General features: G+C 61.2%; 3 protein-coding genes across 4 annotated transcripts; 1 reads left to right on the forward strand and 2 right to left on the reverse strand.

Annotated features, from left to right (window-relative positions):
• The first annotated feature begins 142 nt into the window (after positions 1-142).
• Positions 143-1,934, forward strand: SAPCD1 (suppressor APC domain containing 1). The gene is given in 4 exon segments (XM_008157420.3): positions 143-230; positions 706-746; positions 748-844; positions 1,873-1,934. Coding segments are annotated over 4 exon segments (288 nt in total).
• A 595-nt stretch (positions 1,935-2,529) lies between these two features.
• VWA7 (von Willebrand factor A domain containing 7) lies at positions 2,530-9,818 on the reverse strand. The gene is made up of 16 exons (XM_008157419.3): positions 9,603-9,818; positions 9,024-9,305; positions 8,726-8,822; positions 8,151-8,261; positions 7,589-7,784; positions 7,323-7,492; positions 6,075-6,187; positions 5,776-5,892; positions 5,206-5,391; positions 4,663-4,795; positions 4,403-4,555; positions 4,195-4,287; positions 3,659-3,957; positions 3,449-3,588; positions 3,081-3,255; positions 2,530-2,986 (listed from the first exon to the last, which is right to left on the reverse strand). Exons 1-16 carry the CDS (start codon positions 9,816-9,818, stop codon positions 2,813-2,815), a joined length of 2,655 nt encoding a protein of 884 aa, XP_008155641.2. The 3' UTR covers positions 2,530-2,812.
• Positions 9,819-11,039: 1,221 nt separating this feature from the next.
• Positions 11,040-23,967, reverse strand: VARS1 (valyl-tRNA synthetase 1). 2 transcript variants are annotated; one of them, XM_028133829.2, is made up of 30 exons: positions 23,704-23,967; positions 23,035-23,452; positions 21,707-21,841; positions 21,475-21,613; positions 21,126-21,250; positions 20,947-21,034; positions 20,640-20,740; positions 20,422-20,549; positions 17,013-17,177; positions 16,703-16,784; positions 16,163-16,282; positions 15,980-16,088; positions 15,800-15,894; positions 15,549-15,639; positions 15,196-15,320; positions 15,012-15,115; positions 14,776-14,934; positions 14,598-14,688; positions 14,399-14,504; positions 14,233-14,303; positions 14,026-14,151; positions 13,701-13,805; positions 13,545-13,613; positions 13,388-13,466; positions 13,157-13,284; positions 12,724-12,879; positions 12,398-12,604; positions 12,216-12,327; positions 11,806-12,131; positions 11,040-11,167 (listed from the first exon to the last, which is right to left on the reverse strand). In XM_028133829.2, exons 2-30 carry the CDS (start codon positions 23,419-23,421, stop codon positions 11,099-11,101), a joined length of 3,798 nt encoding a protein of 1,265 aa, XP_027989630.2. In that variant the 5' UTR covers positions 23,422-23,452; positions 23,704-23,967; the 3' UTR covers positions 11,040-11,098. The 2 variants fall into 2 exon arrangements, with proteins under 2 accessions (XP_027989630.2, XP_008155559.2); XM_008157337.3 differs by having other exon boundaries at positions 20,947-21,031; positions 23,704-23,966.
• Positions 23,968-24,336: the final 369 nt, after the last annotated feature.

Consider the following 24,336-nt stretch of genomic DNA (forward strand, 5'->3'; position numbering starts at 1 on the left):
CGGGAAGACAGAGGAGCCTCAGACGCAGCAGGAAGAGCTCCGAGGCTGAAAGACTAGGTAGGAGGTTGCAAGGAGCAGGGAGAGGGGAGGGGCCAGCCCGGGTCGCCAGTGGGCGTGGCTCCACCCTTCCCACCTCAGAGCCATGGGGAGCCAGGGTCCTGCCCCTGCTGCAGGCCCCTTCCAGTTCTGCTGGGGACAAGCCACCAAGACCCAGCAGCCTGCCCTAGCTGGTTTGGCTCAGTGGATAGAGTGTCAGTCTGCAGACTGAAGGGTCCCGGGTTTGATTCTGGTCAAGGGCACATGCCTGGGTTGCGGGCTCGATCCCCAGTAGGGGGCGTGCAGGAGGCAGCTGATCAACGATTCTCTCTCATCACTGATGTTTTTATCTCTCCCCCTCCCTTCCTTTCTGAAATCAATAAAGATATATTAAAAAACAAACAAACAAACAAAAAACCCCAGTGGTCTGAAGCTTTTTCCTCGGGGTATTAGTCCACCAAGAGGACCCAGGGGAAGCCCCTCCTAGATCTGCCCTCTACATTTCCACTCAATTTTGAGGACTCGTAAGTTCCCCACTGCGTTCCCTTACCCTCCGTGGCAGTCTGGGCTGGCATTCAGTGACCAGACAGAACCCAAGCAGGGGTTTCTAGAAAGGCCGTGGCCCAGAGCCCTAATGTGGAGTAAGCCTCTGCTCCTTGCATTTTCCAGCTGCGAGGAGGCAGGCTCTGGAGCGGGAACAGTGTGCCCTATGCAGGGCTGCAGGGGCTGGAGCTGCGGGAGCATGGCCAGGCCTGGTTTGAGGGCCCGCTGAGAGGCACAGCAACAGCGGCTCCGTGCCGGGCCTTGGGTGAGACGCGGGGCAGCCCCAGGGGTGTGGGGAAGGGGCAGGGACCACATGTGGACACAGCCTGACACTGCCCTGGAAAGGAGACAATGGCCGGAGATCATGAATTAGGAGCAGCATTGTAATGACAGGATGCCACCACCAAGTGCTAGGCATGCATTGTTGGCTCTGGAGGAGGCGGGTCTGCGTTCTGTTCAGAGGGATGGCATTGGATCACCACTGAGGTGGGAGAGTGGCCTGCTTCACGCCAACGGGCCAGGGATGGACAAGGCGGCTTCATAAAGAACGGGGATCAGAAAAAGAAGGAAGCCAAAGAGAGGGGTACCTGGGCTCACCTGAAGCGCCAGCCTGCTCCCCCAGAGCAGCACACTGAGAGCCCATGGGAACGAGCCTGAGCTGCTGCGACCCGTTCCCTGAGAATTCATGGCATGGTAAGTGGAAAAAAGAAAAAAGACTTCTGTGCTGATAAAAATGTTTCTCTCAATTGAGTGGAAGTGTGGTATCCCTTTCCCCCAAAGGATAATGAAAGAAAACTTTGTGTCTAAAAATAAAAAAATAGGGAGCCCTGGCCGGCATGGTTCAGTATTTAGAATGTCAACCCATGCACAGAAGGGCCGCAGGTTCGATTCCTGGTCAAGGGCACATACCCGGGTTGCAGGTTCGATCCCTAGCCCTGGTCGGGGCATGTGCAGGAGGCAACCAATCGATGTGCCTCTCTCTTACATCAATGTTTCTCTCTCCTCTGTCCCTTTCCCTCTCTCTCCCTTCTTTCTGAAAAAGCAATGGAAAAAATATCCTCGGCTGAGGGTTAACAACAAAACAACTTTAAAAAAGAATGGGGGAAGAGGGTAATGTGCTACTTGAGGGGACGGAGGTACTGGCCTGTTAAAGAGATGGAGGGCAGATTATTGGGATGAGGGACTCCACATGGAAAAGGATGGCCTGTGGTGACAGGAGAGTGGCAGATGGACCTCAAGTTTTCACACTGTCAGCCTCCAGCTCCCCCTCTAGAATTTTCTAACATTCCCACTCAGAGCCTGGTAGTCCACAGTTAGCCCAGATTCAAAAGGTGAACATCTGTTTGAGAATCTGATTCAGGGAAAGGTGTTTATTGTTTCCAGTTGAGACTTTTGAGAGGTTGGGGTAGAGAGATTTGGGGTCAACACTGGTTTAATGGAGAACATCAAATACCCGCCCGTTCTCCCGTCTTTTACGTGCCAGTTCCTGTGCCATCCAGGGCGGGAAGGGAAGGCCAAGAAGCAGGGTTCGTGGCAGCCACAGGCAAACGGGGGCCCCGGGAGGGGGGCAGAGCACAGGCGCCCGGAACTCCTCTCTCTGGGGGTTGTCAACGCAGCAGAAAGGAACCCTTCAGCCACAAGGGGCGGTGGCTCGGCCGGCTTCCCACGGCGGGAGGGCCTATCAGTGTCAGGCCTCCCTCATTCCCGCAGTTGGGACAGAAGAGGCTGAGTCAGAACCTCCTATTCGGCCTCTTGACTCCACAGCCAAGTAGCTCCAGGTTTTGGGCCAACTGAAGTCCGAACATCAGGGTGTAACGGTTCTCTGCTCCTGAAAACGCCCATTTCACCTTCTTGGTATTCTACGCCCTCACTCTCCCATATGCTGTGCATAAATGATCTTTCTTTGAAATCCCTCTGGGGAAAAGACGTTTATTGAAACTGTCCTTCAAATTTAAATACAAAAATAAAATAGAAGCTTCTCCAGAATTTCAAATATAAACAATTCTATAAATAACACTTTCTAGTACCTTCCTACCCCAGTCTTTGGTTAGGGAAAGTGCATTGTGGGAAAATCGATGACCCTTTATCCCAATCTTGCTAAGAGAAGGGACAAGGGCGTGAGAAGGAAAACCTCCAGCCCCGCTGGGAGAGGTAGGGTCCCGAGGCCCATGCCATCTTCTCACCAACGGGAGAGGTTGAAAATAGCGCTGAGACCCATCCTTAGGGGCTGCTGTCACCAGGAGGCCAGGCCTAGAAGGAGCAGCACCCCTCCGACTGTGCCCCACCAGGGGCTGCCTGCCAGCCCTCCCCCAGCCCTGCCCCAAGTCACCAAAGGGGAGGGAGGGAGGGTAGGGCTGGCCACGGTGAGGACGGGGCCGGACGCGTGGGCAGGGACAGCGAGCTGGTCCTGGGGAGAAGAGGGAAAGTCTGTCTGGGTGTCTACACCCAAGTTACGCCCCCCTGCCCTGCCTACCCTGCGATGGAGAGTGGGGGCGCGTCACCTGTGGGTCCGGGGCCAGCACCAGGAGCCGGAGGAAGGCATGGGTCGGGGGCCCTGGTCTGGCTTCTCGACCCATCGCAGCCACGGTCACCGTCACCACGGAGTCCAGGGCAGCCGACTCTGGGACCTCCAGCCACAGGCGCCCCCAGGCGGACTCGTTGTGCTCCAGGCGAACCCTGTGCGGCGGGTAGAAACAGCCGGGCGGCCAGGAGCCGAGAGTGAGGGGGCGGAGCCCAGCGCTGGCGGAAGGGGAGGTGGGAACCTGAGGGCCAATCAGAAGGGGCGGGGGCGGGGCTTAGAGAACGGGCACCAGAGCCCCGCGAGAAGCCGAAAGGGTGGGGCGGGGAGAGGCCGGAGGCTCGGCTGCACCTGGAGAGGTTGGAGGTGAGGGTGAAGCTGGAGTTGACCCACGTCCTGAGGTCGAGATCCCGAGGCCCCGAGAAGCTGGCGATGCGGAGGCTGAGGGGGGCCTTGCTGCCCGGGGCCAGGAACCCCCCCGGGCCACTGAGCTGCGGAGGAGGGCGGTCAGGGAGGAGCCGCGCTCTCCGAGCCCCCGCTGCGCCCTCCCCCGCGGCTCACCTCCAGGAGGACCGGGACCACCATGCAGGGCTGGGGGGCCGCCCGGTGCAGGTCCCGCCCGCCGTCGTCCCGGCCCAGCAGCTCCAGAGAGAAGGGCCCCGCGGTGGACAGAAGCGGGGGTGGAAGCGAAGCCACCAGGAGCCCTCGCTCCGGGGCTCCCCTGGGCTCCAAGGGCACCCGGCCCAGCTCGGCGCCCTCCGGAACCCCTCGAAGCACGACGTGGGAGAAGTGGGGCAGAGGCCCTTCCCGGCGGCTGGAGTGCAGCCCTGTCATCTCAACCAGCAGCTGGGTCCGGAGACCTGGGCCGGAGGGCGGGGGGACAGTGGTCTGCGTGAGTCGGAGTCGAGGAGAAAAGAGAATGAATGGCTTTCAGAATAGGGCTGCCCTGGGGAGTATGGTGGGAGGTGAGGAGGGAGTTCTGTGCACATTTACTTACGTAAAACATGTAAATTGTAACCCAATGGAAAGTTAAATACATAGAGGATTTTGTAAGTGTAAAATCAATGAACAAGTTGGGGTGAGGGGTATAGATGCACCTGCAACTGGCTGGGTCAAGGGGCAGAGGCCAGGGTGGGGGCCGTCCTCCACCGGGATCCCAAAGTGGAAGAGGAAGTCCAGCGCCGTCCGAGCTGAGGGGGGAAGGCAGTGAGAGGCCTCCGGGCTGGATGTGACTGATCTCTCTGAGCTCTGCAGTGCCCCTCCCCTCCCCTCCCCTCCCCCTCCCAGGAATGCCTTCCTCCTCACCTTGCACTCTCACCCGGGTGTGGCCCTCCGCGGTGACCTGGATCTCCCAGGTCCCGGTCTGGGGGGGGTCATTCACGCTCACCATCCAGAACTGCCCAAAGCGGCGAGTGTGGCCTAGAGGCCCCTGGCCTTCCTCCTGGCCCTGGGAGGCCCCTGGGTGGGAGTGGAGAGCAAGCTGTCACGGGAAACACTTCCTTCCCTTCGTGTACCGCCCTCGGTCTCCTGTTCTCCCCTCGGCCCGGGCACGCGCACGGAAGCACCTGCAGGGCTCCTGATCCGGAAGCTGCGGACCTCCCCGTGGATGCGGACGGTCACCCTCCGGAGCAGTCCGTCCACAGTGAACACCAGCGGCCTCCCAGTCACCACCACCGGAGGCTCCAGGGGCAGGACCACCTTGAAGGGTGGGCAGGACCAAATATGGGGGAGAGGGAAGGCGTGGAGAGACAGGTGGAGACAGGAAGAAGCTAAGTGACGGACGCCAGGAGAAGATACGGACGAGAGGGGCCATGAACCAGGGACGAAGTCACAGAGAGTGACAGCTGGAGCGAGGGCTTAAGGGTGAGTCCCTCACTTGTCCCCAGGACAGAACATTGGAGCCCAAGATTGGGGGGCGGGGCGGGACTAACATGGGAGGGGCAGCGGGAGGTGGGTGGCCTGGCTCTCCAGGAAGACACACAGCCCTTCCCACCCCGACACCTTCTGGCAACACGGCGATGGGAGCCATTGCCTTCCTCCTGCGAGAAAGAAGTGCAGTCACTCACCCCGTCTGAGCTGAGAGCCTGTCCCTCTGTCCGTCCACTCACCAGGTCGGCCATGCTGTCCCCAACAACAGTTGCCACATCCCGAATGTGCTGATCTTTGGTGAAGATCACCTCCCCTCCCGAGGCCAGGGCCACCACTTCATAAGGCTCAAAGCGCAGAGGGGACAAGACCTCACGCCGGACGCGGCGCTGACCCTGCGATGGGTCTTCAGTCACCAGGAATGTTACCTGTGCACAGAGGAGAGGCCAGGACTCAGGAGTCCACCGCCATCTCCCGTGGGCGGTGCGGCCTCCATGCTCCCGTTCCCCCAGGGCTCCTGCTGGTGGTAAGGTCTCCGTTGCCACTCCGGTAACTGTTGCCATGTCACCCACATAGTGGGTTGTTGGCTAGGTCTCCGGTGTTCAGATGGGTACTGAGGGCAGGTTCAAATACCAGGTCAGTCCAGTAAGGGCAGGGCCTCCCACTCCAGTTGTGAAGGGATCAGGAAATGTCAAACGCATTGTCCAGGCTCCCACGCCATGCCACGTGCTTGGACCACCCGTGTGGCGTGGCCCTGGGGTCTCCTGGGACCCTGGGGAGCTAACGTCGCGTTGCCCGCCAGCTATGCTCACTCTGCAGCGCCGCTCCTGGGCCAGGGCTCCCACGCGGGGGGTGAGAAAGGCATCCTTGGGGGAGGCGTCAGTGAAGACAAAGATGTCTGAGAGCGGAGGTGAGTGCAGCAGGGCCAGCTGGCAGGGAGGAAACGCTGGTGTGAAGGTGGCAGCAGGGACGGGGTGGGGCAAGGGAGAGCTGGAGTGAAGCGAGTGGGGCCAGACTCTGGAGGAGGAATGCGGACAGGGTCCCAGGAAGGCTCTCACGCCCCCTGGTGGTGGGGCCTGAAAAGGGGGAGAGCGGGGCGGGGAGGACAGACCTCCAGGGCTGACAGGCTCATCTCAGGCTCGTCTCCGCCTCCCACGGCCTGGATCTCATTGAGTTGCTGCCAGAAGCTGTCAGGGTCACTGGTGGTAAAGACGGGGCCAAACCCTGGGAGGAAGAAACGGGGTGGAGAGAGTGAGGAGCCCCACCGCCCTCCACACGCCCACCTGGCAGGAGGCCGCTGTGCCCTGGGCTGGGCAGTCCTGAAATACCACCATGCGATACTGCGAGGCAGGGCAGGGCTCAGCGCTGCTGGGAAAGTGGGCCTCATTTCCTTAGCAAAGTGGCGAACTTTCTGGGGCCTGGGGGCCTTTTCGGGAATGTGTGTAAGAATAAAAAACAGCCCTGACCGGTTTGGCTCAGTGGATAGAGCGTCGGACTGTGGACTGAAGGGTCCCAGGTTCGATTCCGGTCAAGGGCATGTACCTTGGTTTCGGGTACATCCCCAGTAGGGGGTGTGCAGGAGGCAGCTGATCGATGTTTCTCTCTCATCGATGTTTCTAACTCTCTATCCCTCTCCCTTCCTCTCTGTAAAAAATAAATAAATAAAATATATTTAAAAGAATGAAAAACAGCCTAAGCCAGAACAATAACAGCACTCACCTCAGAGGTATTGGGAGACTAAAGGAATTGGTTTTGTGAATCTTGGAATAGTGCCTTTGACACATAAGTGGCTGAATTCATTATTCACTTGCTCATACCTTCACCCTTCACCGAATAAGTGAGAAACACACACACCCCCCCTCGTTACCTGCCAGCTATGAGATTTATGCAGACTTAGACCGGCCCCGGGGAAACGCTCAGTACTACAGGCATTTACCTGATGATCATTTCAACCCTGGGAGACAGGCAGGGTGGAGCTAGTGGGAACCCATTTTATGGATGATGAAACTGAGGCAAAGTTATATGACCAACCTCAGGACACACAGTGAGACTGGCCCAGGTCAGATTGACTTCCCGCTCAATGCTATATACCTGTCTGTCCCAGATACTTCACAGAGGCCTGCACCCCCCACCCCACCCCCGCCTCCCCTCCTGTCTGTGGGAAGCAGGGAGACCTGAAAACGACTGGAGCCTGAGGAAGCAGGGCCGCTGCCTAAGTTGGGTGCTGGGGAAGCGCTGTGACCTGCTGCCTCTGGGAGCAGGGGAAGCAGCGGCATTGTTCCCGGTGAGCGCTCAGGCCACTGCCCGCGGCACACGGTTGCCGCTTTCCTTCCCTCCACTCTCCGGCCGGACCGGCTACCTGGGTCATGGAAAGGCACCAGGACGTAGTGGGCGGGCTCCATGGGGCCGCCCCGCCGCTGCTCCACGATGTGGCGAGCCTGGGTTTTGGCAGCGTTGATCTCCTCGCCCATGCTGCCCGTGGTGTCCAGCACAAAGCTCAGGCTGGAGGCAGGGGTGGCGTCCAGCAGCCTGGGGAGAGCCACAGCGAGGGTGTGCACGCTGGTCCCAGCCCCGGCTTCTCAGCTCCCGGCAGCACCGAGGGAGCCCACCTCCAGGGCCACTCACCTGGAGAAGCCCCGGTCGCCCAGGCGGCTCCGCAGGAGCCCGAAGGCCTGGATGGAGGCCAGAAGGGCCAGTTTTGCCGCCTGGAGGTGGAGCGTGTGGTGGGGGGAGAGGCCTGGGGCTGTGCTGTCCTTGTTGATGCCTCCCCGTGGTGGCTGGGAGCTGCTCTGGTCAAAACGGCCCCCGTGGCTACATTTTCCTGGGTGGGGAAGGGATCCGGAGGGTGAAGTAAAACACCCACTGCCTCCCAAGAGATGGGCCCTTTCTGAGCTGGCCTGACGTGCCCACTGCTCCGCCAAGGACCGGCAGGAAGCGATGACATTCCGGAGGCCATCGCACAGCACAGGAGGGATCCCCAGCCCTCCAGCCCCTCGGGCAATGGAGGTCTCATTAGCCGCTCCGCCCCTCCCCCAACAAGTCCCGGCCTTCATCCACCCATCCTTCCGTCCCCCACTTTCTCTCCTTACAGGAGTGGGCGAGGACCTGGAGACTGAGGCCCCTGGGGACAGGGTCCCGGAAAGGACGTGACTCTCCCCTTACTTCCCAGGGCTTCTCTGTCCGGTACCTGGAGGCTTGGCGGGGTAAGTTCCAAAGTAGCCAGAGGTGAGGCGTGTGAAACCCAGCAGATTCCCGGGGCAGCTCAGCTCCTCACAGTCGGCGCAGGTAGGGTCTCCCGCTGCAAAGGAAGGGCCCAGGTCGAGAGCCCAAGACCCTGCCGCCCGGACCCTAACCCTGTCCACCCAAACGGCAGCTTTCCTCCGCTGCACGGCGCCAGCCCTCAGGGAGCCATCCCGGCGCCCTCCAGGCCCCAGCTGACCCTGAGCGCCGGGGCTGCTGGCAGACCGGCTGCGGTGGGACCGCGGGAGCCGGCAGTGCGGCCCCCCACGCTGCGCACAGGAAGCAGCGTCAGTTGCACGGGAGGCAACTGCGGCCTCGCTCAGCCGGGAGGTTGAGGGACCGAGAGAAAGCCCCGTGGGCCCGGTGGGAGGGGAAGCATGTGGGAGGGAACTCAGCTGGGTCTGCGGCCTGGTCCTGGGGTCTCTCCCCGGCGACCGCAGGGAAGCCTCCGGACTGCCTGGCCTTGGGTTGAGCTGCGAGTCCTCAGAGGGCATCCAGAGCTGAAGCGAGGGGGTGGCCTACCTCGCGCCAGGCTGCCCAGCTCCTGCCTTGGCCAGAGGAGGTGCGGGTGTGGCCGCTGCTGCCCCAGCTCCACCCAGTTGCTGTGACTGTAGAAGTCCTGCTCCAGGGAGGGAGAGGGACGGGCACTGGCTGTCCCGGCTGCCAGCCCTCACCTGCCGTGGGACGTGGGGGCCAGGGAGTGGCCTCAGGCCTGGCAGACGGGCCCGGTCCCTTCCAGAGGCACCGGCACCAAGGCTCCGCCCGGGAGATGGGAAGAAGGGCAGTGAAGGGCCCGCTGCCTGTGCCCCAACCTCCTCACCTGCAAGGCATGGAGGGCTGCCCCGAGGCGCTGCCGGGCCAGGGCGTGGTCTCCGGCTTGGGCTGCCGCCAGGGCCTCCCGCAGAGCCCCCGCCAGGCGTGCGCGCCCCTGGCCCAGCCGCTCGGCATCAAAGTGCAGGTCAGGGTCGTTCCTGGCAGCCGGCAGGAAGTCCTGGGCTGCATTGGCACGAGACACCTCGCCTAAGGCTGCTCGGAACCGCCGGGAAGGGGACCCAGGTCCGAAGTAGGAGGCAAAGAGGTCATCGGCAAGGAGGGTGCGGCCCTGGGAGGGTGGCAGGGGACAGGGACTCAGGGAAGCCCCGCGGCCCACGCTTCCCAGCGACTGGCGCGCAGGCTGTGTGTGGAAGGGCGCGGCGGGCACCCCTCGGGCCGTCGGGACCTTCCTAAGGGGGGGGGGGGCCTCCTGATTTCAGGACCGGGATCCTGGGTGCTGTGGCTGCAGGGGGTGGAGATGAGGGGACCGGGGGTCCCTTCTTTTGGCAAGCAGGACCTCAGGGAGTAGAGGTCCCAGGACACGCCAGGGGTCGGCTGGCGTGTGGCAAGACCCAGGGACACTCACCAGGAAGTCCTCAAGACGCAGGGGGGGCCGGCCCGGGGCCGGCCGCTCCAGGAAGAGCTGCAGAGTGGCATTGAGAGCCGCCGCCTCCGTCAGGTCCTGGTGGGTGACAGAGCCAGGGGCGGCCAGGAGGCTCCAGATGTTGGGGAAGAAGGCAGATGTGGGGGACAGCAGCAGCAGCACTGCGCTCAGGGCCAGAGGCACGTCGGTGGGGGGCATAGTGGACGCAGACCTGGGCCAGAGGGCTCCTGGGAGGAGGGAGAAGCAGGCCCAGGGCAGGCGCTGTCCCCGGCACCTGCGGCCGCTCCTGCTTTGCCTCCAGCTCCAGCTGCTCCCCCGCTTCCTGCCCTCTCGTTGCCCAGACAACCCGAGGGCCTCATCAGGCCAGTTGGGACCTACACTAGCAAGAGGGCCGAGGCTCCTCCCCGGGGACCCCTCCCACCCAGTCTGACACCCTCCACCCCCAGCACAGGGAGCCCCCCTACCTGGTGGCTGGGTCTTCAGCAGGCGGCAGTGTGGTCACAGGGCACTTAGGTCAGAGTTATAATTAACCTACGTGGGGCTGGGCGGGACGGAGCCCAGCAGGGTGGGCAGGACTGACCCCTGGCCTGTCCTCCGGGCCCAAAGCCACAGCAGCAGCGGCACCGGGCGGCCTCCCCTGGCTGCAGCGGGAGGTGAGGGCTGGGAGGCAGGGCGCCGGCGGGTGGCGCAGCGTGACTCAGGCCTGGCTGGGTGCCAGGGCGGACCCAGACAGATGCACCCTGCCCACAGGGCTCTGGCGCCCGCCCAGCCTCTCAGCACCCCTCTCCCGCCCAGCCCCTCAGCACCCCTCTCCCGCCCAGCCTCTCAGCACCCCTCTCCCGACCCAGCCCCTCAGCACCCCTCTCCCGCCCAGCCTCTCAGCACCCCTCTCCCGGCCCAGCCCCTCAGCACCCCTCTCCCGCCCAGCCCCTCAGCGCCCCTCTCCCGCCCAGCCCCTCAGCGCCCCTCTCCCGCCCAGCCCCTCAGCGCCCCTCTCCCGCCCAGCCCCTCAGCGCCCCTCTCCCGCCCAGCCCCTCAGCCCCCCTCTCCCGCCCAGCCCCTCAGCGCCCCTCTCCCGCCCAGCCCCTCAGCGCCCCTCTCCCGGCCCAGCCCCCCAACATCCCTCTCCCGGCCCAGCCCCCCAACATCCCTCTCCCGCCCAGCCCCTCAGCACCCCTCTCCCGCCCAGCCCCTCAGCGCCCCTCTCCCGGCCCAGCCCCCCAACATCCCTCTCCCGCCCAGCCCCTCAGCACCCCTCTCCCGCCCAGCCCCTCAGCGCCCCTCTCCCGGCCCAGCCCCTCAGCGCCCCTCTCCCGCCCAGCCCCTCAGCGCCCCTTTCCCGCCCAGCCCCTCAGCGCCCCTCTCCCGCCCAGCCCCTCAGCACCCCTCTCCCGTCCAGCACACACAGACAAGAGATGGTTTTGTGGCAAAATATTTATTGCTGCCCCGGTGGACCATGGGGCCGAGGGCTGGGCGTGTCACAGCATCCTCTGAAACAGGGCGATGGCCTCGTCCATCTTCCTGAGCTCTGCTTCTGTCTGCTGGAGCTGGGGGGGAACAGGCTGGTGGGTGGAGGCCCAGGCCCGAGAGCCCCAGACACCCACGAAGGCAGAGGGTCGAGTTGGAAAGGCAGGTGAGGGCCACGGGCGGAGAGCAGTTCAGGGACTGTGCTTGGCTGGACGGGTCCCCCAAATGCTCAGCAGCCTCCCCACCAGCACCCCCTTCTCTTCCACCATCTCTGGGGTTTTCTTTTCCCAGAGTGGTCAGTCCCCAAGGACACAGGAGCCTCAGAGCCCAGGGGAGAGCAGGTGAGGCGCACAGGCTCCCGGGCGGCACTCAGCAGGGGACTCCTGCCCAGGGCTCCTGGGAGAATGGCCAGTCCCGGCACGGCCCCCACCGCGGCCTCCCCGCGCCCTCCTGGCTTACCCAGGGCTCCTGCCTGGAGAGCTCCTGCCTCTACGTGCCCCGGCATGTGGGACGCCATGTTCCCGGGGCCGGATGGGCCGCAAGGAGCCTGGCCGGGCGGCAGGGTACCTGGTTCTGGGTCTGCCTGTCTTCACCTTGTCATGCCCCTGCCCAGCAGGTCCCCACCTGCTCAGGGGCCTGGGCTCTGGGCCCCTGGACTGCCAGGGGCTGGGTCAGAGATGCGGGGAGTGGGAAGGACACGCCCACCCACACCACACACCTTGGCCTCATCTGCCTCCTGGACTTTGAGGGGCACCTTGGCCGGGTAGCCCACGGCGGCGCGGCGCTCCCGCAGACGCTGGGCCTGCCGCTGCGCCTCCCCACGCCTGGCCTGCAGCTTGCCCAGCTCCCGGGCCGGGTCTACCAGCCCCTGCAGCTGCAGGTGGACGGAGCAGCGGTCGGAGGCCAGGGCCACCGCGCAGCCCTGGGGCACAGGAGCCCCCAGCGCCAGGACAGCCACCACACCCGCGCTGGCCAGCGCCTGCACGTAGCCCGACACTGCCGACGCCACGGCGCCTGTGGCTTCGTCGGCCACTTCCAGGAAACCTGCCGGGGAGAGAAGAAGGTGAGGCAGCCACACCAGAGAGCGGGCCTGGGCACGGCGGGTGGGTAGAGGCGCCCGAGGCTCACAGTCAGGCCGGGTCCGGATGAGGTTGTAGTCGGCACGCAGAGAGCGGACGGCTCGGGCAATGCTCAGGGCCAGCTCCAAGGCCGCCTCTGCCTCAGGGTCCTTCCAGCAGCACTGTGGGGCGGAGGAGGGGGTGAGGAGGGCCAGGCACAGGCCCGAGCCCCGCCCTGATCACACCCCGTACCTCTGAGGGCTCTGGGAAGGGGGTGACGCAGAGGCTGGGGGGTGCCTGCGGCAGCCGCCGGGGCAGCCTCTGGAACAGCTCCTCCGTCACGAAGGGCATGAACGGCGAGAGCAGCCTCAGGCCAACGTCCAGGCAGGTGTAGAGGGTCTGGCGGGCGCACTCGGCGGCCACCTGGTCCACCCCGCTCAGCACAGGCTTCAGGCACTCCTGGGGACGGGAGGGCTCAGAGCGGGGAAGGAGCTAGTCTCCAGCCCTCGCTGCGCCTGTGACAGCTGGAGGGTCAGGCTGGCTGGGACTCGCTGTCCCTGCCCCGTGCTCCTCCTCACCAGGTAGACATCACAGAGCTCATAGAGCCAGAAGCTGTACTGGGCGGTGGTGACGGCCGGGAAGTCGTAGGCCTGGAACCCCTGGTTGCTGAGCCTCACGGCCTCGGTCAGCCGGCTGCGGATCCAGCGGTCCACCAGGCTCTCGCGGCCTCCAGGCTGGGGGAGGGGCAGATCAGCCAGGGCCACCAGTTGAGGGGAGAGGTGCCCAGGGGGAGGGAGCCAGAACCCCGGGAGGCAGGAACCACGGGCAAATATGCATTCAGAGCCTGACGGTGGGAAGCCACGTGTGCCGTGTGGGGGGAGGACCCAATGCCTGGGCGTCTCCTGTAACCTCTGCCCCGCTCCGCCCACATGGAGGCTCCTGGGTCGTGCTTGATGCCGAGCGGCGGGGTGCAGCCTGTGGGGGGTCACTCCGAGCCCACCAGGCCCTCACCTCGGAGGTGGCCGAGGGCACAAAACCCTTGCCAAGGCCGCGAAGGGCAAACTTGGTGGCGTTCCAGAGCTTGTTGCAGAAGTGGCGGTACCCCAGGATCCGGTTCACGTCCAGGTTGATGTCACGCCCTGGTGCGGGGAAGTGTCCTCAGCACGCCCTCCCAGCCCTGCCCAGGGTGGAGGAGGGTGGCCTCAGGGAGGAAGAGGGCGGCGGGGAGATTTGGGGTCCTACCCTGGGATGTGTAGGCGCACAGTCCAAACCGGAGGGCATCGGTGCCGCACTCGGGAATCCCGGCCGGGAAGTCTGCCTTCTGCGGGAGGAGCGGGCGGGAGTCCTGAGCCAGCCCCGCCTCCCTCTGCCCCCGCCCGGCCCGGCCCCTCCTACGTACCTGCCCTTCTTTAGCCCTCTCCACCTCACTGGGATCCAGGTTGCTGTTCAGTAACTGGTCGTGGAGGCCCTGAGGGTGCAGTGGAGGGGTCAGGGCATGGCCACAGCCCAGTAGCCCTCCCCAAGCTCTCCCCGGCCACCGGGCACCCAGCCCCACCTGCAGGGAGACTCCGTGGATGACATCCAGGGGGTCAATGACGTTGCCCAGAGACTTGCTCATCTTCCGGCCATGGGCATCGCGCACGATGGCGTGGAGGTAGACCTGAGGCGGGACGGGGCCGTGAGGCTCCGCCTCCCCACCAGGCCCCGCTCTGAACCTCAAGGCCCTGGGCGTCCCACCAGCCCGCCCACACTTTCATGGGCTTAGAGGAGTCCCTCCCCTGGGAAGCCCGGGCACAGTCACCCAGCAGGTCCCCGGAGGCGCTCAGTCCCCACAGCCCACCCAGGCGTCCAGGGGCGGGAGGCCTCAGCCGGCCACGCACCTCTCGGAAGGGCAGCCTGCCGGTGAGCTGCAGGCCCAGCATGACCATCCTGGCCACCCAGAAGAAGAGGATGTCGTGGCCCGTCTCCAGCAGGGTCCCCGGGTAGAACACACTCAGGTCCTCTGACTGCGGCAGAGCAGAGCGTGACGGGGAGCTCAGCACCCACCTCAAGACCCTGCCCCACCTGAGCTGGCCTCAGGGACGTACCTGGTTGGGCCAGCCCAGGATGGAGAAGGGGAAGAGGCCAGAGGAAAACCAGGTGTCCAATACGTCCTCATCTGAGGGAAGCCAAAGGTCAGAGGTCAGAGGTCAGAGGTCAGAGGTGAGGATCAGAGGCCAGGCCCTGCCCCCCACCCCCTAGGCCCCGCCTTGCCTTGCTGGAGGCTGATCTTGTCAGGGGACACTCCGAACTCCTTGGCTGCCTTCTCACGGGCCTCGGCCTCGCTGCGCCCACTCACCCAGTACCGCCCGTCGGGATCCTGCCACAGGTGCCGTGAATACCCAGGGGCACCCCTGCCGTGCCCGACCCTGCCTCCCAGCAGAGGTGCGGTACTGACTGCGGCCGCGCTCACCTCCCCGGGGGGAACGGCCGGGTCGCGGATGGTGACGAAGTAGGCCGGGATGCGATGGCCCCACCACAGCTGCCGCGAGATGCACCAGTCCCTGCAGAGGGCGCGAGGGGTCAGGGGGAGGCGGTGCCTGGCCGGGGCCGCTCAGCCTCCCCCGGCCCCTCCCAGCGAGCCGACGCACCGGATGTTGTCCATCCAGGCGTGCCAGGTCCGCCGGTGGGCCTCAGGCAGGATGCGGAGGTCGCCCCGAGTCACGGCTGCACTGGCCGCCCGGGCCATCTCCCCGCAGCGCACGTACCACTGCGGCCGCAGCAGGGGCTCCACCACGTCCTTGGAGCGGCTGCAGGTACACACAGGTGGGAGGCTGGGTGCGGAGCCCCCTGAGGAGCCCCCCCCTTTCTCGGGCCCCGCCCTCACTTGCAAAGCGGCACCACCATGGGGTTGTCCTGGATGCCACGGAACAGGCCCCGCTCCTTCAACGCCGCCAGCACCGCCTTCCGGGCCTCAAACCTGGGCAGGCCCTGGGGGAACAGGCCTCATCATGGCTGTGCCTCAGTATCCCGCCGCCTTGGGACCTGGCCCCACACACAGGCAGTCTCACCAGGAAAGGGGGGGGCACATTGACCAGGGCCCCCCGGGAGTCCATGATGCTGATGGCCTCCAGCCCGTGCCTCTGCCCGACCTCGTAGTCGTTCTGGTCATGTGCAGGGGTGATCTTCACCGCACCTGGGGTGCACGTGGGGGTGCCAGGGCCACGAGGACTCAATGAGTCCCTTCCCACATGCACCCCCTTTTGGGAAGGCCGCCTGTCCCCCACTTCCCCGCGACAGTCCTGAGGCCCAGGCCAACGCCCGTCTGTGTAGGTGGAGCTCGTGTCCCTGACCTTCAGAGGGACGAGGGGTGCGGGATGAGCCTCGGGGCTCCTCCCTCCCCGTCAGGGCAGTCCCTGCTCACCTGTGCCGAACTCCATGTCCACGAAATCATCCAAGACCACGGGCAGGCTGCGGGGCAGGAACGGGTGCACCACGCTCCGCCCCTTCAGGTGCTGGGGACAGAGGGGCTCAACACACGAAGGCCGCCCCCCTCCTCCCAGGGCCCTGGCTGTCCAACACCCCAACGCCCTCTGCCGGCCGGACAGGAGCCCAACCCTCTCTCCTTCGGGCCCGTCAGCCAGGACCCCCCTCCGCGCAGCGCCCTCGCCACACCTGGTATCTGGGATCTTTGGGGTGCACAGCTACGGCCACATCTCCCAGCATTGTCTCGATCCGAGTTGTTGCCACCACCACCTCCTCATCGCTCTCTGGGGTGACAGGCGACCTTATGATCTCAGCGCTGGTCCCCTCCTGCCCCCACGCCGTCCAGCCCGGCGACCCCCTGGCTCCTACCTGAGCCTTGGACCTTGTAAGCAAAGGAGATGAGGACCCCGAACTCCACCTTCTCCTTGTAGCCAGGCACGGAGAGCAGGGTGCGGCCCGTCAGCTCCTTCTTGTCCACCTGGGAAGGGGGTGTTAGGAAAGCGGCCCGGGGCCCGGGGCGGGGTGGGGCCGGAGAGCCCGGGCGGGGCACACCTCGATGTCGGAGATGGCAGAGTTGAGGGTGCAGGACCAGTTGACGAGGCGGGTACTGCGGTAGATGATGCCTTCCTCGTGGAGCCGGACGAAGGCCTCTGTCACAGCCACGGACAGTTTCTAGGGGGAGCAGGGAGGGGGCCAGCAGACTTTCCAGAGCAGCAGGGTCCAGAGTCCCATGCCCAGCACCCAGACCCCGCCGAGGCTGCAAGGGGGAAGACGTTCCTGAGGGGAGAGGGGACCGTGGAGGGGGCTTTGGGAGCACAGGGACAGGCCGGGCTGGTGATGCCGGGGATGGCAGGCCGCCAGTGCAGGCAATCCTGGGAGTGCAGGCGTGGGGGTGAGGCCCATCACGTGCACCTGGAGGAGTGTGGGCTCCCAGAGGGACAGGGGACACAGAGGGTCATGACTTGGGACCAGAAATGAGATCTGCAGCTGAGCCCTCAGTGCTTCCCTACGTGTGGGTCTAACCGGCGCGAGGGCACAGCAGGTGCTCTCTAGGGGGCCCTGGGGAGCCTCCCCACCACCCCTCCCACTCACGGGGTCCATGGTGAAACAGGCTCGCTCCCAATCCAAGGAGCTGCCGAGCTTCCGCAGCTGGTGGTAAATCCGGTCCCCTTTCCTGGAAGTGGACAGGAGGCGATCGGCACGCAGGCCGGCTGCAGGCAGGCATCGGGGGGCTGGCGGGGCAGCACGGGGACCCCTCATTCTCTGAAATGGACCTCGACCTGAAGCCACTGGCCCTCAGCCTCTGTGAGAGGTTCTGTGCAGCCTGTGACCAGGTGACAGAGGCCTTACGTGGACGGGGCCGGGGCCGGGGCCGGGGCCGGGGGCAGGGCTGCACACTCACTCCTCCTTCCACTTCCAGACCTCCCGCAGAAAGGCCTCGCGGCCCAGCTGGTGGCGGGTCAGCCCCTGCTCACGCCACAGCTTCTTCTCCACGACCACCTGCGTGGCAATGCCTGCGTGGTCACAGCCGGGGTTCCACAGGGTGGTCTCCCCGCGCATGCGGTGCCTGTGGGAAGAGCGCGGAGGGCGGCGGTGAGTGGGCAGCAGAGCGGGCCCCCGGAGGGGCTCTGGGGGAGGAAGTCAATGGGCTCGGGAGGGAAAAGGGCGGTGGAGAGGGACCCCAATTCTAAAGCTTCAGTCTGGGGAGGACACGGCCAGGATAGCCAAAGCAATTTGGCAAAAGAACAAAGAGGAGGCTCCTGCCCAACTAGATAGCAAAACATGGGACAGTTAGGATTATTCCAGCAATTAGTTACCACAGGGACACAGTTTCAGACCAAAGGGAACAAAACAGTGACTGGAAACAGATCCAAGCCAGCCTGGTATCTCCAGGGCGGCATTTCCTCTCAGCATGTAAAAGGAAAACAATTCAAAAATTTCTTTGGAACAACTAACTACTTAGTTGGAAAAACATCTCCCTACTTCCCAATATTCACAAAAATAAATCATAGTCAGCCCTGGCCGGTGTTGCTCAGTGGTTACAGTGTCGGCTCCAGCACTGCAGGGCCAAGGGTTTGATTTCCAGTCAAGTGCACGTACCTGGGTTGCAGTTCAATCCCTGACCCGGTCGGGGCATGTAAGGGAGGCAACCAATTGATATAAGAGAGACACATTGGTTTCTCTCTCTTTCTCCCTCTCTCCCCCCTGCCTTCCACTCTCTCTAAAAATCAATGGAAAAAACCCTTAAGTGAGGATTAACAATAAATAAATAAATAAATAAATAAATAAATAAATTCTAGTCAGATTAAATTCAATATAGAAAAACAGAACTGAGAAAAGTCTCAGAAAATGAGTTTTCCAAAAGTTAAATAAAGAAGTCAGTAATACAGGTGGCCATGTGTGTAACTCAGGCAGGAGAGGCCATCCTAAACCAGACACGCAAGATGAAGTCTAAGGACATCGTCGAACTGATTACAGCAAAACGCAAAACCTCAGAACAGCAACACCTCTCAGTGAGGTTAAAAAGCAAGTGGCAGCCCTAGCCGGTTTGGCTCAGTGGATAGAGCATCGGTCTGTGGACTGAAGGGTCCCAGGTTCGATTCCAGTCCAGGGCACATGCCCAAGTTGCAGGCTCAATCCCCAGTGTGGGGTGTACAGGAGGCAGCCGATCAATGATTCTTTCCCATCATTGATGTTTCTCTCTCTCTCTCCCTTCCTCTCTGAAATCAATAAAATATATTAAAAAATAAAGGACATGAACATTTTCTGAACTTCAAGATATTGTTAAATATTATTATTAAAGAAGTTAAGCACAGGAAAGGAAGATAAAACTATTTTTTCACTAAAAGTATCTCTTGGGAATCACATAAAATTAGCAAAAACTAAATCAATGTCAAGGATATTTGTAGAAAAGCACCTTATTCTCTGCTGGAGGAAGAAAAAGAAAAAATATAGCTATTCAACTCTTATTGGTGGAGATATTTAAAGCTGTATTTCACATTATTTTATTTTCACATTATTTTTTATTCTAAAATATTGATATAAATCTACTCCATTTAAGCAATGGTAGTTTCTAACATCTTATTTAAATCATGTTCATTAGAAAAAATGTGGCTATCCTAAGAGTTTTGTAAGAAGTGTTAACTATTTTCATGTAAATAACTTGGCCATTCTTGTTATATGTATTTAATAAAACTCCTTGCCAGCTCTCAATTCCTTGCAAAATACTAAGTCTGACATTATCGCCCAGTACCCAAGCAGTGCTGGCACACAGTGATGTCCTGAAATATTTTTTGATTAAATTAATTTAGTAAGCAGGACACTAGAAAAATGTCTCAAAACTTAAAATATAACAAAGAACCCTGGTTTCCAAAGGTAAAAAGTTGTTTTTAAATGCTTTTTTAAAACAATGTTTTTATTGATTTTAGAGAAAGGAAGGGAGAGGGAGAGAGAGAGAACCATTAATAGGCTGCCTCCCACACATCCCCTGCTGGGGATCATGTACCCTGACAAGGAATGGAACCAGTGACCTTCGGGTGCATGGGACCTTGTTCAACCCACTGAGCCACACTGGCCAGGACTTCAAATACTTCTTAAAGGAACTTGTCACCTAGAATATTAACTTTGTATCTGTTAACTAATTAAACTATTGACAGTGGGGCAGGCTGATAAGGCAGGGGAAGCAAGTGCTAGAACAGGAACAAACATTTATAATATATAACAAACAAAAAACAATACCCAGAATATGTAAAGAATCAAACAACAACCAACTAAAAAAGAAAACAACGAAGAATCAACCAATAGAAAGATGGGCAAACCAGAGACCACAGACAGTTCACAGAAGGGGCAACCAGACCGGCCCAGAGCAGGAAGCGGCACAGCTCGCTGGCAATCAGAAATTGCCTAGGTGCCATTTTTTTGCCCATCTTAGCAAAATGAAGATCATGCCCAGAGTTAGCAAGGCCATGGTAAACGAACACCCTCACAGGGAGATTAAGTGGGTAAAGCTGTTTTGTAGGCACAGTGGCAGCTTCTGTTTGTACTTAACATAGGCATGCCCCTCTGGCCTAGCAGTTTCACTTCCCGGGAGCTACGCCAGCGAAGCTGTCTCTGTGTGCCCGAGAAAGCGTGTGCAGGAATGTGCATTCAAGCGATTTTCAACAGAGAAAAATTAGAAACAACCATTAATTTTTTTTTTTTTTTTTTAGCAAGTGACTCCATATGGCATAGTCACAGTATGGTATGCTACAGGGCAATGAGAGAATGGATCAGTCTGTGGGTAAGGGTAAGGAAAGATCTCTAAGACAAACTATTCAGTGTAAGAAGAAAGCTGAAGAATAGCATGACAGGAAAAAAATCCACCTGAAAGGAAAACTATAAATTTCTATGGGTACATGTACCTGTAAGTAATAGACAGGAAAGCTCTAGGAAGATCCACAAAGTGATAACAAAGGCTAAGTCTTGGGAAGTAGGGAGGGGGTTGTTAAGGAGACTTGAAGCTTTACATTTCTTACAAGAATATTTCATGTATTTCTTGTTTAATTCAAAGTAATATTTCTGGCCTCAGAGGTCATGATTTGTGGGAATGGAAGGAGGCCAAGCCCTGTCTCATATCCCAAGAGGAGGGAGAGAAGTGTTGGTTATTGACTAGGGGAGGATGCTACCAGTAAGTGATCAGAGGGGAGGGAATGACAGAGAAGTGTACCACCACCAGGGGGCAGAGCTGAGGGCCAAAACGGGAGGAGAGAGACAGGAGGGCGGTCAGGGAAGAGAAGGCAGCGGAGGGAAGCAGTCGGGAGAGGACAGCTCACCATCGGGTCAGGGAGTCCTGGATGGCGTTGGTGAGCGCGTGGCCCAGGTGCAGGGAGCCGGTCACGTTTGGGGGTGGGATGCACATCATGAAGATGCCCCGTGGATTAGGTGCCGACACGCTGGAACGCTATGGGGAGGAAGGATGGGCACATGCTAAGACTCCGTGTCACCCCTCCCAGGCCCGCCCCCTCCAGGCCGGGGTGGCAGTGCCACTCACTCCATACTCTGGCTTAAAGAAGCCCTGCTGCTCCCACCACGGGTACCAGGCTGCCTCCACGTACTGAGGGCTGTAGGAGTCGGGCATGGGGCCACTGACATCTGGGGAGAGGAGGGCAGGCGTCGGTGTGGAGGCTGGGCCGCTGGGAAGAGGACGGGGGTGGGGGGGGGGGGGCAACAGAGAAGGGCCTGGGCCTCTGCAAATCTTCACCAAGAAAAGTGGGGGGAGCCAGGACAAGCAGGAAGGGGCAACAGGAGCAGCAGCAGCTGAGGAGGGTGGAGGGAGGGGTCCCTTCCCTGACCAGTACCTTTCCTTTCCCCAGGTGGGGTTGGGAGATCATAGGTAATAACTCCAGGATCCCGCTTCTCCCTCTTCTCTGGTTTTGGTTTCTTCTGCTTGGGAGGAAAGATAGACTCAGATATCAGCCCCTCCCCTTGCCCCCACTGGGACACCAGCATCCTGTTCCGCTTCCACTTAGCCTCTCACCTCCCTGGGCAGTGGTTGCTGCTGTTGGACCTTCTGCTTCTGTTGGAACTTCTCCAGCTTCTCCCGTTTCTTTGCCTCTTTCTTGAGTTGAGCAGGTGTCTTTGGAGGTGCAGTGACCTCAGGGCCTGGTGAGAGGCCCAGAAATGCAGACTCAGCCCGAGGCCCCCTGTGAAGGTGCTGCTGTGTCTCAGACCACTGTTCCCACTGCCCAAGGGCTTCCCCATGCGGACCGCCCACCTGGCCCTCCCGCAGGCCCCTGCTCCAGGGATTCTGCCATTCTAAGATTAGAGAGTGAGCTGCATGGGAGACCGCAAGGAACCCCTCCCCTCCTAGCTCCCCGCTTCCTGACCTGGCTGTTGGAGGAGCGGCCTGGCCCCCGAGTACAGAACCACCTCTCCCAGCACGGCCCGGAATTCTGGCTGCTGGACACAGGTGATGAACCAGCGAGTGACATTCCCCCAGATCCGGCGCACACAAGGGTCCAGGACCTGGGAGGGGAAAGAAATCAACTATCCTTAGCCACCCTGTAGTGAGGTCGGCGAGGAACTGCCCCTATTCCTCCCCAGGCCCCAGTGACTCACATATCGGAAGGGCAGCAGCAAGGCTGTGACAGCCGCCAGGTCAGCCAAGGTGGGAGTCTCCCCGGCCAGGTAGGTGTGCTGCCGAAGCCACTCCTCCAAGGGGCTCAGGGCCCTTCCCAGGGCCCCCAGTGCGGCCTAGCAGGAAGGGGAAGGGTATGAGACAGGGCTTGGCCTCCTTCCACTCCCACAAATCATGACCTCTGAGGCCAGTTTCATCCTCTTTGAAATGGTCATAATAAAAAGCCCTGCCCTGGCCGGTTTGGCTCAGTGGATAGAGCGTTGGCCTGCAACTGAAGGGTCCAAGGTTCAATTCCGGTCAAGGGCACATGCCCAGGTTGTGGGCTCAATCCCCACTGGAGGGTGTGCAGGAGGCAGGCGACCAATGATTCTCTCTGATCATTGATGTTTCTATCTCTCTCTCCCTCTCCCTTCCTCTCTGAAATCAATAAAAATGTATTTTTTTAAAAGAAGAAGCCCTGTTGCTTCATTCATTCAGAAAATTCCTACTATGTATCAGTTGCAATATACTAATACAAGAAGTTAAAGATTAAATAAGGCAACACAATAACTGCTTCAACAATATTTATTAAGCACCTACTACATGCCACATACCTCTCTAAGGAATGAGGAGAGAATTTGAACAGGGCCCCTGACCTGATGGGAGTTTACATTCTAATTGGGAGACAATAAATGAGCAAATATATAATGCATTGCCCTATTTTTCTCCTTAAGTGCTATGAAGAAAAATAAATCAGGTTGAGGAAGACAAGGAATTCCAAAGGGGGGGGGGGCCTCTATTTTAGATAGTGTAATCTGGATATGAGGGAGCCAGCCAGGGTCTAAGTCACACATTCATTCATTCAAGAAATACTAAGTATCTACCATGTGTGTGATAAGGACCAGAAGGCACAGCCCACTCTGGAAGGACTTGGTTACAATATTGTATGGTTATCACTTCTCTGCCTTCCCCCCTTCATGTCACCTACCCCGCCTCCCGGCACCATTATCTCTCCTGGCCCTACCTGCCTCTTCTCATCTCTCCCTCACCCACTCTTTCCCTACAATCCATAGTAACTTCTGTGGGTTTCAGACTTATCAAGCTTTTACTCACTCTAAAGCGCCTGGCACTAGACCATGTGCTCTGCACACTTCTTTTAATTTTCTCAACATGAAAACTGAAGTTTTCAGAGACAAAAAGAAGACCAGGTGGCGATCTGGGACTGGTCAATCTTTTTCCACACCCGACACACTATCTTCCTGTCTCATTACCCATCCCAACTCCTGCTTCCTCCTCCTAACCCTCCGGTCCCCACCTTCTCCCCACTCACCTGGGGGTCCTGGCCGGGGCCGCGCAGTCCCAAGGCGGGCAGCGTGGCCCCACAGGCAGCTGGTATTAGCTCCGTGTCGGCGTAACTGACCCACTGCTGCACGAGGACGGCTGCCCGGCTGCCTGCAGGGCCCCCCAGGCCTGCGGGCCACAGCAGCTGGGCCACAGCGGTGGCCCCCCACACCCAGAGCCCACCCGGCCCCTTCTCCAGGGCGGGCAGGCGGGGTGGGGGGAAGGGGGTCCTGCTCGCCGGCGGCGGCTGCAGACAGATGCGGGGGTGGGCGCCTCCCCAGCCCGGCCCCTCCCCAGCCTCCCCGTAGCGCGCTGCTATGAGGGCTCGGAGGCTGGGGAAGGCGTCGGGGTGCGGGGAGACGTAGAGGATGGACATGGTTCTGCAGGTCCGAACCGGTGGAAAAGACCTAGAAGGAGAGACGGAAGACTGAGGCACCTGGGGTCCTACCTGAGTAGAGGGGGGGCCCTCATGGGCTCCTCTACCGCGGGCGCCGAGGCCCCAGCACTTGGGGGTCTGGTCAGGCCTCCAGAGCCCAGGGCCTGGCTGTGGAGCGCTGGTGACAGCGGGGACGGCCCGGACCGCGGTCCTCGGGGAGAGTGGGAGCCGGGAGGAGCCACTCGGCTCCCGCAGGACGCGGCTCGGGCCGCAGGTACGTACTGGGGGGCGGGGGTCAGACGGAGCCGGCGCCGGCCGAAGCTGGACCGGCCGGGCGGCCGGGGCCGAGGAGTCGGGCGGCCGGGACGGTGGGCAGTTCTCCGGGCGACCCTGGCTCCTGGGACCGCCGCCCGAGCCGTCGGCACCCACGTGTGGCCCCTTTGTGACAGCGAGCGCTTCCGGCCGCGGGTCCTGGCGTGGGCGGCCGGGCCCCGCCTGCGTGTGCAGCCGCCCCTCGGATCCGGGCCCGGGGCGCGCCGTCCCCGCGCTCGGAGGAAGGGCGCGGGCGCGGGCACGGGCACAGGACGGGCGCGGGCACGGGGCGGGGGCGAGCCCAGGACGGGAGCGCCCCAACGACCGCGTTCCCGTCAGGCGCTCCCGTCAGGCGCCGCCGCGGGCACCCCGCGCGGGTCCTCGCGCCACCGGCCGGAGGGCGGCGGAAGCGGCGCCGCAGCGAGGCCTGGAGCGGGAACGCGCTCCCCCCTCCCCGCCCCCCGTGAAAACGTGCCACTTGTTTGAACGAATCTGCCGTAGACATCAGTGTGCCGAGCTGGCTGGGTTGAGGGGGAATCAGCAGCATCGACCGCATCTTGGGGTCTCATCTGACAGCGGTCACACGGCCAAGGGAGCAGGCAC

This window comes from Eptesicus fuscus, chromosome 10 (assembly GCF_027574615.1).
Source record: "Eptesicus fuscus isolate TK198812 chromosome 10, DD_ASM_mEF_20220401, whole genome shotgun sequence".
Lineage (NCBI taxonomy): Eukaryota > Metazoa > Chordata > Mammalia > Chiroptera > Vespertilionidae > Eptesicus > Eptesicus fuscus.

What these genes read in the sequence shown, in the direction of transcription:
- VARS1 (XM_028133829.2), bottom strand. Translation starts at nt 23,421, where the DNA reads ATGTCCATCCTCTACGTCTCCCCGCACCCCGACGCCTTCCCCAGCCTC. An exon ending in TGCTGCTGCCCTTCCGATAT is followed by an intron (nt 21,614 to 21,706) that starts GTGAGTCACTGG and finishes TTCCCCTCCCAG; the next exon opens with GTCCTGGACCCTTGTGTGCG. An exon ending in CGGCCGTTCCCCCCGGGGAG is followed by an intron (nt 14,505 to 14,597) that starts GTGAGCGCGGCC and finishes CACCTGTGGCAG; the next exon opens with GATCCCGACGGGCGGTACTG.
- VWA7 (XM_008157419.3), bottom strand. Translation starts at nt 9,818, where the DNA reads ATGCCCCCCACCGACGTGCCTCTGGCCCTGAGCGCAGTGCTGCTGCTG. An exon ending in GCTGGGCAGCCTGGCGCGAG is followed by an intron (nt 8,262 to 8,725) that starts GTAGGCCACCCC and finishes CTTCCTTTGCAG; the next exon opens with CGGGAGACCCTACCTGCGCC. An exon ending in GGTGCCTTTCCATGACCCAG is followed by an intron (nt 6,188 to 7,322) that starts GTAGCCGGTCCG and finishes TCTTCCTCCCAG; the next exon opens with GGTTTGGCCCCGTCTTTACC.